At 44.1% G+C, this 12,895-nt stretch overlaps 1 protein-coding gene across 6 annotated transcripts in view; it reads left to right on the top strand.

The window, feature by feature from the left end:
• The window catches only part of MGAT4D (MGAT4 family member D), a 113,154-nt gene that overhangs the window by 61,276 nt on the left and 38,983 nt on the right, over positions 1-12,895 (top strand). For all 6 annotated transcript variants that reach the window (XR_007773459.1, XM_050946491.1, XM_050946494.1 and 3 more), the window contains 2 exons: positions 959-1,092; positions 4,804-4,850. Coding sequence is in view for 5 of the 6 variants with exons in the window: in XM_050946491.1 (XP_050802448.1) it covers positions 959-1,092; positions 4,804-4,850 (181 nt within the window). In the remaining variant the exon portion in view is untranslated. The remainder of the gene's footprint in view (positions 1-958; positions 1,093-4,803; positions 4,851-12,895) is intronic.

Below are 12,895 nucleotides of genomic sequence, written 5' to 3'. Positions count from 1 at the left end.
GACCTCAGAGGTTATTATAGGTATTGCTAGTAATATAAAAGTTATTAAATATAGTTTGTGACCATGGAAATTGTTCTTAACTATTTTTAGGGTTTTCATTTACATTTAGAATCAGTGTTTTTATTTAAGGAGCCCTTAAATGTAAGCTGTGCAAATTTACAGTTGCTTCTTTTTGCACCTGCAAAAAAGTGTAAAGGGAAACTTAAAGGTGTGGTTGAAAATCCCGCTTCCCCTACCCCCCCAAAATGAACTATTTTCTTCATGTTTAGTTGGTTTTTATCTTTTCTTAGGGAATTTCAGTAATTTTAGTTCATACCTGACACCTACAATTTGTCAGCAGAAATTATTTTTAGTTGTGTATTATTTGAAGCTGCATGATCGCATTATCCAGAGTGAGCATGGTGATAAAAGTAATGAAGGCTTAATTTATGTCAGTAATTATACAAACTTTTAAATTGTTCTTTTCTCAAACTTTTCAAACATACATTTTTCTTACTAGGCTAGGAATGTTATTCTCTTAGAATATTAATGCTTTTATCATAAAAATGCTATGGGACTCATTATTCTGTAGTACCCTTCTTAGAGGAAGCAGGACAACAGCTTGCTTTTCTTAAAACTTTTAACTAAAAGTATAACTTTTGCTTCCCATTTCCTGCCACTCCTCCATCAACTTTTCCCATATCCTCAAAACTGCTTACAGCTATGTAATGTAGACCCAATGCCTATCGCATACAAATGAAAATGTCTCCAACCTGATTTATGATCGGGACACACAGTATGTCCCGTGCCATATGAGAGTTCATACCCTGTCAAACATTAACTAGCTGATCAGTGTACTGAAGTTCCTATTTATGATGGTCCCTTTTCTGTGTGTTATTTTCATCATATAAAATTGCAAAAAGTCACTACATAGCCTCTATTTGATTTAAGATTAAATTCTTTTAATTTCTGTTTGCAGTCTCCCTGGTGATGGGTATTCCTACTGTGAAAAGGGGAAAACAAAGTTATCTGCTGGGCACGTTGAACTCTCTCTTCTATGAGATGACTGCAGAGCAGAAGAATGATTGTGTAGTGGTTATCTTTGTAGCAGAGGTAAGTTAGCATGAATAGGTGTATTTATGTTAATAAAGAGACAATATAGGAATCTATGACTGACTATAGTAGTGTATGAAGCACTTCCATTTACTGATCATCATTGCTTTTGGAAGAATTTCTCCATGCAATTCAAATTTGGGAAAATATCCCTACTTTTCAATAAAGGACCAATAACATGGTCAAGAGATGGAATTTGCATGGAATCCTATTTAATTAAATGTTAGAAGCTGACATATTGTATTCCTTTGGAATGATGTTGGCAGTCATGAAATTCTCAAACTTTGTGCCTATTAGGACGTGTGTCAGTGCCTTGGTCTTCTTGTCTAGAAAAGAATTGTGGGGGAAAAAGATGGTGCAGGTAACTGTCACATTATATTTACAGGCACTCTTGCTCTGCTTGCAGTCACATCTCCTTCAAATAAAATGAATTCATTTTTGTCTCTTAACACAAAGTATTCTATTCTGAGAATGAAAAGATTAGAAAATTGTCATCCACGAAAGTCCATAGAACCTGACAAAATATGAGCTTATTACCTTAATTTGAAAGAAATAGAGGTATTTATCAGCTATTTAGGATTATGAGTATTTTACAAGGTGCTCTGATGCTCTAGCAGATTGTATGTGAACTGACAGTTTTTCAGAGAAAAGCAAATATTGTGGTTATAAAATGTACAAAACATAAATAGCTCTTGTTGGAAAAATTTTGGCTATTTTGGGTAAGTGGGAATTTTCCTCTCCCTGAATCTCTTTTTCTTATGGCAAAAGAACTATAGCTATGAAATACACCTAATAAAAGTGCATTATTTAGCAACAACTCCTTGCAGACAGATGGTGGTGGTTGGGGACCCACATCCGCTCTCACAGTCTATCTGTCTTTATGCATTCTTTAACTGCTAGTTCCACTTACTTATTAAATGTAATTATTAAATATAAAAGAAAGTTGACTCATTTAGTTAACCACATTTATAACTGTTTAAACTATAAATAATACCTAGATCATACTTCACTTTATCAGCTTAAATTGGATCCTGATGTCTCTTTCTGGTCCAGATCACTATGATAGTTTCAGTTTACTGGCTTAGTTTCTAGTCTAGCTAAATTTACCAATTTTATCTTAAAAATTAAACTATTTTACCATGGGATAAGTCCTGATTAAGGGCCTTGCTTTGCAAGGGGTCTGTGTTGCAGAGGCATAAAGAAGCTACTTATGAAGGCAGTAATAGGCCATCTCTGAGGTAAAAAATTAATACTTGCTGTGAAGGAGAGGTTGCCAGAACAGCTGGGGAGTATACCAATTCGGTTACTCCATGGTGACTCCCGCTGGTGGAGCGCTTATGGCTCCTCAGTGGGAATTAAAGTTGCCTCTTGGAGGGCAGAGGCAGAAATACTAGATTCACACTAGAGTTAGCCATGACCAGTTGACACAGTATTATTAATTAAAACAATCCCTGCCTACATTGAGTGATAAGTTACATTTAACTCCATGTTGTTTAAGAGATATGCAGTACACACAGATACAGCCCAGAGGGTGGGAGGCCAAGGGTATGGCTACACTCGAAACTTCAAAGCGCTGCCGCGGAAGCGCTTTGAAGTGTGAGTGTGGTCGCAGCACCAGAGCTGGGAGAGTGCTCTCCCAGAGCTGCACGTACTCCACCTCCTCATGGGGATTAGCTTACAGTGCTGGGAGCCGGGCTCCCAGCACTGCGACACTGTTTACACTGGCGCTTTACAGCGCTGTATCTTGCTGCGCTCAGGGGTGTGTTTTTTCACACCCCTGCGTGAGAAAGTTGTAGCGCTGTAAAGCGCCAGTGTAGCCAAGGCCTAAGGTTGCTTTAAGCTCTGCCCCTCCGCCAGCACACTTCCAGTGTAGGAGCTTGTCAGGGTTCATATGTAAGGCTGTTACAGCAGCTTTGCGTAGTATCTGCACCAGAGGAGCTCCCCACCAGCCAGCTACAAATTTTTTCTTGTCTCTTTATGCCACTGTAGCAGTGTATAGTGGCCAGGCCAGAGCAGCGTAGGGTAGGAAGGGTGGAATCCCTCCCCAGGAATCCTCAGGGTCACTTTCTAACTTGGTGTAATTTCCCAATTTCAAAGGAGCGAAGTGGCTTAGGGCACAATAGCTTTATTAGCTCTTGAAGCTTCTGGGGATCAGGTTCACAAATGTTTGCATCCAGGGCTGCCCGGGGGAGGGGGGAGGGCAAGTGGGGCAATCTACCCCAGGCCCCGCCAGCCCTGGCCCGGTGGCAGTCCGGGTCTTCAGCAGTATTTCAGCGGCAGGGGGCCTTTCAGTCACTTCGGGTCTTCGGCGGCTGGGGGCCCTTCAGTGCTGCTGAAGATGCAGAGTGACTGAAGGGCCCCCCTCCGCTGAAATGCCACTGAAGACCTGGGCCGCCGCCGGGTGAGTACAAGCGCCGCAGCTCCCCTGCTTTTCCCCAGGCCCCTTGAATCCTCTGGGTGGCCCTGTTTGCATCATGGGAAACTCTAAGTACTATCCTGTCTGTATGTGAGTAACATAATTGTTGAAGTAGCTTTCTCTTGTCAACCCTCAACAGTTATGTATTCTTGACTTGTTGCTGTTTTAATGTATATCTTGTGATGAAGCTTGGCTATAACTTTTTATAATAACCAATCCTAAACTGGCAGAATGACCCCTACATCTCCAAAGGGACAACATCTTTAAGTAGTGATAGATTTTCATTTAGTTAAAACCTGAATTTTCCATACTAAAACTGCTAGTTGTACGGGGCAGCAACAATGAGCAAAATTTGACATTGTAATTTCCAGGCTAAATGCCACCGTTAGTTAGATGAGGAGGAAACTCCTGTTTAAAACTTTGGATACGGATAGCTCGAGGCAAGGAAAGTTTGCACAGGTGAATTTGCTCACCAACAACAAGGTCAGGTTAATAAAAGTTGGTGATTTTTTGATGATTAATCCAAATGACCTCTTTACTGAGAACAGGATCAGAAGGGCGTACTAATTTAGTCCTCACAACTAGAGGCAGTAGACGGATTGCCACAGGCCTGTGCTCTCTCTCTTACCAAAGTGATGAGAACCTGTATATAGTCCATAAACAAATAATTTACAAATGAAGCATCTATGATTTATAATATAAATTCAAATGCCTGGTGTCAAAGTTAGAATCAGGACTCACAATTTGTCAGACCACTCTGTTTTATTAGCACAGCGCTCTGCCAATAGCATTCAGAATATGTGCCTTGCATGGTGCTCACAAACTATCTTATTTATACAGATAAAAGAGCGGGAATTAGACAAAGGGACAAAGAAAGCAAAACTGTAAAATTCACCTGGGGCACAGCATGCATATCCTACTTCCTTACTAACTCTTTATGGATCTGAGGCTAATACTTCACCAATTGCCCTTAAATGGTGCAATTGTTCTATGTGAATGTCTGTATTCCTGTCACCTGGATTGCAGCATTCCAACAGTTTTGCTTAAAGGTACAGACAGCATTTCTTTAATCCTTTCTATTTTCACAATATAATTCATTCTACTTTCACACTGGGTAACACAACAATATTTAGTTATAAGAACACTAATATAATTACTTTTGCCTAGAATAAAAAAATTAGGCAGTGAAGTGTTTTGTGTGTATACTTATATCAATTAGACTGGAAATTAATGAAAATATTAAATTGGGTAAAAAGGAGTGTGTTAGATACTTTTTTTGTTCTTTCCTTCTTCAGGTGAATGCAGAGTATGTTAACAGTATTGCAGAAAGTGTTAAAATCAGGTAAGTCCTTCCTCATGACCTATTGTATGGCTAATTGCTTTTCAGCTTTACATGAAAAGTTGCAGCATTTCAACAATGAACTATAAAATTAAAACTTGCAGAAATGGTGCCATTACTCACATTTTGTAATTCAGTGATTTTAGGTTGCATTTCTAACTTTTGAGACATGCGTTAATTGTCTTCAGTGTGAGCCTGCTTTCCAAGGAATTAATAATGCAATTGAAAGTACCTTTGTATTCATACTGTGTCCTCATTGACCTCAATCCCCTAAAAACTACAGTTATCTGTGCTGAGGTCTGTGACGTTTTCTAAGTGTCTTTGTTTGATAGTCAGGGTAGCAGTTCTACTTCTTTTTTTAAGGGCCATGGATTTTGGATAGCAATCTGCTTCAATGAAATGCACTAATTCAGTTGTCTGTATTGCCATTCAATATGAAGTAATTTTGAAAAGACTTTGAAAGACTGAATTCAAGTGTGACTGTTATGAAGAAATACAGTTGAGGCTGAGATTTCACTGTAACTTTGCTTGCTCTTATCCTGTTCTCTGGTAGATGTTTAGTAACACTTGAAAAACTGAGTCTTTGCTTGAAAGGAACAAGTGCTTGAATTGCCCACTTAAATGGTATATTGACTGCAGCTGTGTTAGCTGATTGTGAAAAACATTGCATTGTTGATGATGCTTTTTAAGTATCAACCTGTACTCTCTGAAGAATAATTAAATGCAAGGAAAATACAGAGTGGAAAGGCAATTGAATGACAGAGTATAATAGATAATATCTACATCCAGAAACTGGGACTTAACGACAGGACGCATTGCCCCCCTTTAAGGGCAATGCCACCCAGGGCCGGTGCAAGGATATTTTGCGCCCTAGGCGAAACTTCCATCTTGCGCCCCTCCCCCCCCCCCAAAAAATTACACACATTATACACAATACACGGTCACAGAGTAACATGTTATAATTTAGAATTTATGTTTCCGCGCTTTAAGTTTAGTAAATTTAGAAACCAGTTCCTCCAAGTCAATGCTGTGAGCAATGTCATGTTCTATTGACAAGGTAGATAGCCCAACAAGTCTTTGTTGCAACATTGATGTTTGCATGTATGTTTTTATCAACTTAAGCTTCGCTCACCACTGGCTACAGAAACTGGGAGGGTCAAGAGGATGCGAAGAGCAATAACTGTATTAGGGACACTATCTGTCAGCTTATTTTCCCATATGAAGTTCAGTACATCTTGCGGTGATGAACTCCTTTGGACTCGTCTTGCAATAGCTTGCAATTCACTGCACAGGTCAAAGGCATCAATATCTTTGGATTCACCATGTTGCAAAGCTTTCTCCAGATTCAAGCAATGTTCCATAATTTGCTTTGGTGTTTTATTTTGCAAACTGTAAACATCATATATGAAGCCAAATACTGAACTAATTTGCTGCATCAATGTGAATCTTTCTTCAACCGAACGTATTGCTGTGTCAATGACTGCAAAGTAAAAGTTCACTTTAAATTTTTCTTTCGGATCATAAATAGGTTCATCATCTGCTTCATATGTGAACTGCTTCCTCTTCTTTCTAATACGGATTGGATCCGGTTCAAAAAGTGCCGGTACATCCAACTCCTCCGCAAGTTCACCTGCATCTACCAATGTTTTCTCAAAGGCTGCGTCACTTCTGCAGCCCACAAGAAACTTCTTGGTTTCTCCAAGTTGATTAATGGCATCATATATATCAAATTCTTTTACCTAAAGTTGTTTGCTAGTTATGTTGATCTCAAACAATATATCATACCACAAAACAAGAGAAACAAGAAACTTGAAACTAGAAATGGCTTTTGTAAGAGCCTTTGCATCAACTCGTGATGTATTGCCAGATGATCCTGTCAGAGCAGTGTCTTCATAGATGTCTACCAGAGCATCATATATGTCACCAAGCTGATAGCGAAGAGGTTTCAAGGCATCGATTCGACTTTCCCATCTTGTTTCACTCAATGGTTTAACTGTGAGATTAGATACGTGGCGTGTTAGAACTTCCCAGCGATGTGTAGAAGCTGAGAAATACACATATGCACGTTGAACTAATTCAAAGAAGGCAGTTGCCTGTCAGGCCTGGTCTACACTATGCGTTTAAACCGATTTTAGCAGCGTTAAACAGAATTAACGCCGCACCCGTCCACACTACGAGGCCCTTTATATCGATATAAAGGGATCTTTACGTCGGTTTCTGTACTTCTCCCCGACGAGAGGAGTAGCGCTAAAATCAATATTACCATATCGGATTAGGGTTAGTGTGGCCGCAAATCGATGGTATTGGCCTCCGGGTGGTATCTCACAATGCATCACTGTGACCGCTCTGGACAGCAGTCTGAACTCGGATGCACTGGCCAGATATACAGGAAGAGCCCCGCGAACCTTTGAATTTCATTTCCTGTTTGGCCAGCGTGGAGCTGTGATCAGCACAGGTGACCACACAGAGCTCATCAGCACAGGTAGCAATGCAGTCTCCTGAGAATCGAAAAAGAGCTCCAGCATGGACCGCATGGGAGGTACTGGATCTGATTGCTATATTGGGAGAGGATTCAGTGCTAACAGAACTCCGTTCCAAAAGACAAAATTAAAAAATATTTGAAAAAATTTCCAAGGCTATGATGGCCAAAGGCCACACCAGGGACTCAGTGCAGTGCAGAGTGAAAGTTAAGGAGCTCAGACAAGCCTACCAGAAAACTAAAGCAGCAAACGGAAGTTCCGGGTCAGGGCCGAAAATATGCCGCTTCTACGCTGAGCTGCATGCAATTTTAGAGGCTGCGCCACCACTACCCCACCCCTGTCCGTGGATTCCGAGATGGGGGTTGTAATCTCAACCATGGCTGAGGATTCTGCGGAGGGGGAAGATGAGGAGGAGGAGGAAGAGGAGGACGACCTTGCAGCGAGCACACAGCACTCCGTTAGCCGCAACAGCCAGGAGCTTTTTGTGACTCAGACAGAATTACCCTCCAAGCCCTCCCAAGCCACTAGCCCAGACAATGAAGCCATGGAAGCGACCTCTGGTGAGTGTACCTTTGTAAATATAAAACATGGTTTAAAAGCAAGCGTTTTTTAATGATTGATTTGCCATGAGGGCTTGGGATGCATTCGTGGCCAGTAAAGTTACTGGAAAAGTTTGTTAACATGTCTGGGGATGGAGCGGAAATCCTCCAGGGACATCTCCATGATGCGCCCCTGGAGGTACTCCAAAAGCCTTTGCAGAAGGTTTCTGGGCAAGGCAGCCTTGTTCCGTCCACCATGGTAGGACACTTTACCACGCCATGCATGTAGGAAGTAATCGGGTATCATTGCATGACAAAGCATAGCTGCGTATGGTCCCGGTGATTGCTGGCATTCAAGAAACATCCATTCTTTATCTCGCTCTGTTATCCTCAGCAGAGGGATATCGTTCATGGTAACCTGGTTGGAATTCAGGAATTTAATTAAGGGGACAGAGATGGCCATTTTCCTACTGAGCTGTTGCTTAAAAGAAATCCTTCCTTGCACATAGCCAAGCGGGGGGAGGGGAGAAAGGATAGCACTAAGCTTTTTTGCGTCTGGCTAGCAGGAATCGTCCCAGCTACCAGCCACGCGGTGGGGGGGTGGAAAGGGGGGTGATTAGCAGTGATCTTCCATGATACCAGCCAGGCGGTGGGGGGGAGGGGTAAAGCAATCATCCTAGAGAATTGGATGCGGGGGGGTTGGCTTCTGCTGCTGCATGTTAACAGGAAAGAAGCATCAGAGGGCACTGTGTATATGAATGCTGGAGAAGCCGAAAGACAATGGCTTACCATGGCCGCATGCAAGCTGAATTCTGATGCCCGGACCTGCGTCTGTGAGATCTGTAACACCAGAGCCGCAGGCACTTAATATTAAGATGCAAAATGTGACCTTGTAGTGAAATCACATGTGCTATGTAAGGTGAATAGTGTTGTTCACTGTGAAAGAGTTTAACCATTGTTCTGTAAAATGTATCTTTTTAAATACTTCTCTCCCTTTTTTCCCTCCCTCATGCAGCTGCACATTTTTCAAGCCTCCCTACTCCATCCCGAAGGCTCTCTCAGATAAGGCGGAGGAAAAAGAAGACGTGAGACGAAATGTTCTCGGAAATCATGGAAGTAACCCGCAATGAAAGAGCTCATCTGAATAACTGGAAGGACGTGGTAGCAAAGGATAGAAGCTGAATAAGCTCATTCTGTATGTCTTTCCCTAGGTAATGTACATGCATCTGCTGGTCCTTAATCCTGCGAAGATGCTCATCCATAAGTGGGTCAAACAAAGATAGATATTCGACAAATCTGAGGAAATTCCCATTACCAGAAGTGTGCAGTTTTTCATGTGTTCCCCGAAAGGCCAGGTTTTGCACACCAAGAACTGTGACCAAAGCAGTCAGACATTTTAGTATTTGCAGCCAATACTTTTCTTTTTGCTTAATCAAGCGCAAATGTTCTTCATCAATTGTTCTCTTGTGTTTCAATCGCAGTTCAAGTTCCTTCCATGTCTGAACATTCGTCAAATGTTCACTGCTTTTCTCGTGCTTGAAAGAATTGCAGACATGTTTTTCCAATCTCTTGAGCCTTTTTCAGAAAGAGATGATATGCCAATAGTACTACTGCCGAACAACTTGCAGCAGAAGCAAAAGACAGAATCACTTGATGTGGAATACTGCAGCCACTGATGGTGCATTTCTTCTCCATTAACAAGTCTACATTTGTAATGAATTGTCGAGAATTTTCTTTGCTTACTATTTTTGGGGAAATCGAACTGCTGAACTTGTTCTGGCCCATTCCACCAGAATTTGTTGGACTTGATCATCACATTTGGCCCAAGTAGCAGGATCATTAAAGCTCAAATTCAAACGAGTGACATTTTCACTTTCACAGTCTTCCAAGTTTTGATCCTCGCGTGTCTCATTTGATTCGTCTTCAATATTCAGATTATGTTCTTCAAACTCTTCTTCAACTTGTGAAACTCCCACCTCCACCTCCACCTCTGCTTGATCCTTTGACATTGAACTACCTTCATCTTTGGCCAGTGGATGGAGATATTTCAGAAATGAACCTTCTTGCTTTCTTTCTTGTTTTTGCTTATCAGCCTTCCGCTTACGAAATTGTGCCCCAGACCCTTTTTTTATTATCTGCCATGAGGCTGCATCAACTGTAAACGAAAAAAAAATGAAATTGTATTCCTATCAGTCCTTTTTCTTGTTCACTATTAAAAGTAAAGGATAGAGAATGCATGTCACTTACTATAATTAACTATTTGAATTTCATCAACTGTTTGACGTAAATATTAAAAGATCAAGATGACTTTCCCTTAAAATTAAGCAATGTTTGATTGTAATCAGAAATACACCTTTTTTTAGTCACGTATACATCCTTCCTTCATATCAAAATCTGACTGGGAGTGCTGCAGAACCCATTCTGCCTAACTAGCCATGCACCTCCAAATGATTAAAAACATAAAATGGTACAAACTCAATTTGAATGAAAAATTCCATTTTCTAACTAAATAGGTCACACACACTCAAATGGTTGCCAAGTGCTCTCTGTGGTGGTATGTTCATCTGCTCTAAATGCCTACTAACTTCCCTGTGAAAATAATCTTTGACTTTGATCCAATGAAAGCAGGATGGAAAACTCCCCCTCCAGAAGACGTAAGACATGATGGCTGGATGACATAAACAGACACCTGTCCCTCACAGGCACTACCTCATAACATGCCAATTGTGCTCAGGACAGAACATCATAGAGGAATATTATGCATTCAGTGGTCTCTACACTGGCCAAGCAACAGCACAACTAACCTAACCAATCCACCCAACTTTTTTGACTGCTTCTTGGGCACCGGTGAGGAGTAACGGTGCCAAACTGAGCCCAGTGATGGGTGCAGTACAGGTCTACAAACTGAGGCAAGGTGCTGGGCCTAGAGTCCTGCTGAGACTGCTGTCCTGCACTTAGTGGAGTGCAGCCTCCATGAGGAGAGAACTCAAATAAATATCACGCTCCTTCTGCATGATTCCCCCAAGCACTTCTTCAGGCAGCTGCTATGGGGGTCACTCACAGGCTTAGGTCTGCCTGTTGCAGGCAAAACACTGCAGCAGGGCTTAAAACTCAGACACGGCTGCCCAGAGGATTCAGGGGGCCTTGGGCAAAGCAAAATTGGGGGCCCCTTCCATAAAACATTTGCAATACTATAGTAACATGTATTAGGAAATGTAAAAAATAACTAGTGAAATACATTCAAAAATTAACTTGTAATAATTTGAAAATACACTAAATACATGATTTAAAAACATTAAAAGCTGTAATCGTCAGATGATGGGTGATTATGATGGTTGGTACCAATGGGCTGTCGCTGCCTGGGGGTGGTGCTGCTGTTGCCCAGGGCTGGGTGGGCAGCTGGGCTCTGGGTTCAGGGGTGCCCAGCTCACAGGGCCTGGGCTCAGGGATGTGGGGAGATGGGGTCAGGGTGGTGTCCAGCTCAGAGGGGCTGGGCTTGGAGCTGGGGGTCAGGGCTGTGGGGGGGACGGGGTCGAGGGGGGGTGCCTGGGGGCACTGGGGCAGCTCAGCTCTGCAGGCTGCTGTTCTCTCCAGCCGCTCACACACAAGGGGAGCGGGAGCAGGGACCAGCCAAGGACCAAGGGGGCAGGAGCACAGGCGCATGAGGCCGACCTGTGGGGAGGCACTTGCTTACCTTGCCCAGCACATGAGCGTCAGGGTCCTGTTTCTTCCTCCACTCCACCAGACCGCCGCTGAGACTCTTTTCTTCTCCGTGCCCCTCTCTGGGGCTGATGTGAAGGCTGAGCCAGGAGTCAGCCCCTGTTTTCCTCCAGAAGCCCTTGTGTCGCGCCGTCGCAGGGCTCCTACCACGTGCCCTAAGCAGAGCTGTGCAGCTCTGCCCAGCCGCCGATGCCCCCGCCGGCAATGAGAATAATTGCATAGGCTGGAGCCCCTGCTCTGGGAGGGAGAGGGATTCTGATTTCTGAGCCTCTGCCAGCAGCCCAGGGATTCCCCTGGGTCAGTGCGCTGCCGGCAGCCTGAACCTCTGGGCAGTCACAGCGGCGCCCTGACCCAGGGGACCCCCTGGGCTGCCGGCTGCTGCGGTGGCACCCTGACCCAGGGTCAGTGCGCCTCCGCGGCAGCTGGCAGCCCGGGGTTTCGCTTGGCCAGGGGACCCCTTGGGCTGCCGGCTGCTGTGGCAGCGCCCTGACCCGGGGGCCCCTGGGCTGCCGGCTGCCATGGCGGCACCCTGACCGGGGGGACCCCCTGGACTGCCAGCTACCGCGGCGGCGCCTTGACCCAGGGGACACCCTGGACTGCCGGCTGCCACGGTGGCACCCTGACCCAAGGGACACCCTGGGCTGCGGGCTGCCGCGGCGGCCCCCTGACCCAGGGGACACCCTGGACTGCCGGCTGCCGTGGCGGCGCGCTGACCCAGGGGACACCCTGGGCTGCCGCCGGCAGCTCAGACTCCCTCTCTGTCCCAGCAGCAGCGGCTGCTCAACCATTCAAAAAAAATTGGGGAGTGCTTTTTGGTACCCTCAAATCTCGGCACCCTAGGCAACTGCCTAGTCTGCCTAAATGGTTGCACCGGCCCTGGTACCACCTGATGTACTGGGATACCACTGAGCCTGCCTGTTCTGCGAGCACGGGCCCCCTTTACCCTGTATTGCTGAGGCAAGCTCTTAACCCGCCTCAAGCGCACACACAGGTGGGGTCATATCCAGCTGCAGAAAGACCCAAACACTGAGGTCTGGGAAGACTCAGTTTAAGGGACTTGCCCCAGCACTCAGGTTCTCCCCTCCGTTGGAGTGCAGACCCAGAATTCACTCTCTCCCTCAATGTGAAGAGAGAGATGCACAACTTCTTGCTCCCTCCCCCCAGTTAGAAACTGCACAAACTGGGTTTAATAATCAACAAAACAAATGTATTCACTATAAAAGGCAGATTTTAAGTGATTAGAAGGGATAGCAAATAAAAGAAAACTGAACAAATAAAACAAAACAAGCATACCCAGCTTAAGATCGTT

This window comes from Gopherus flavomarginatus, chromosome 3 (genome assembly GCF_025201925.1).
Source record: "Gopherus flavomarginatus isolate rGopFla2 chromosome 3, rGopFla2.mat.asm, whole genome shotgun sequence".
Lineage (NCBI taxonomy): Eukaryota > Metazoa > Chordata > Testudines > Testudinidae > Gopherus > Gopherus flavomarginatus.
This window is presented reverse-complemented; position numbering and strand designations above follow the sequence as displayed.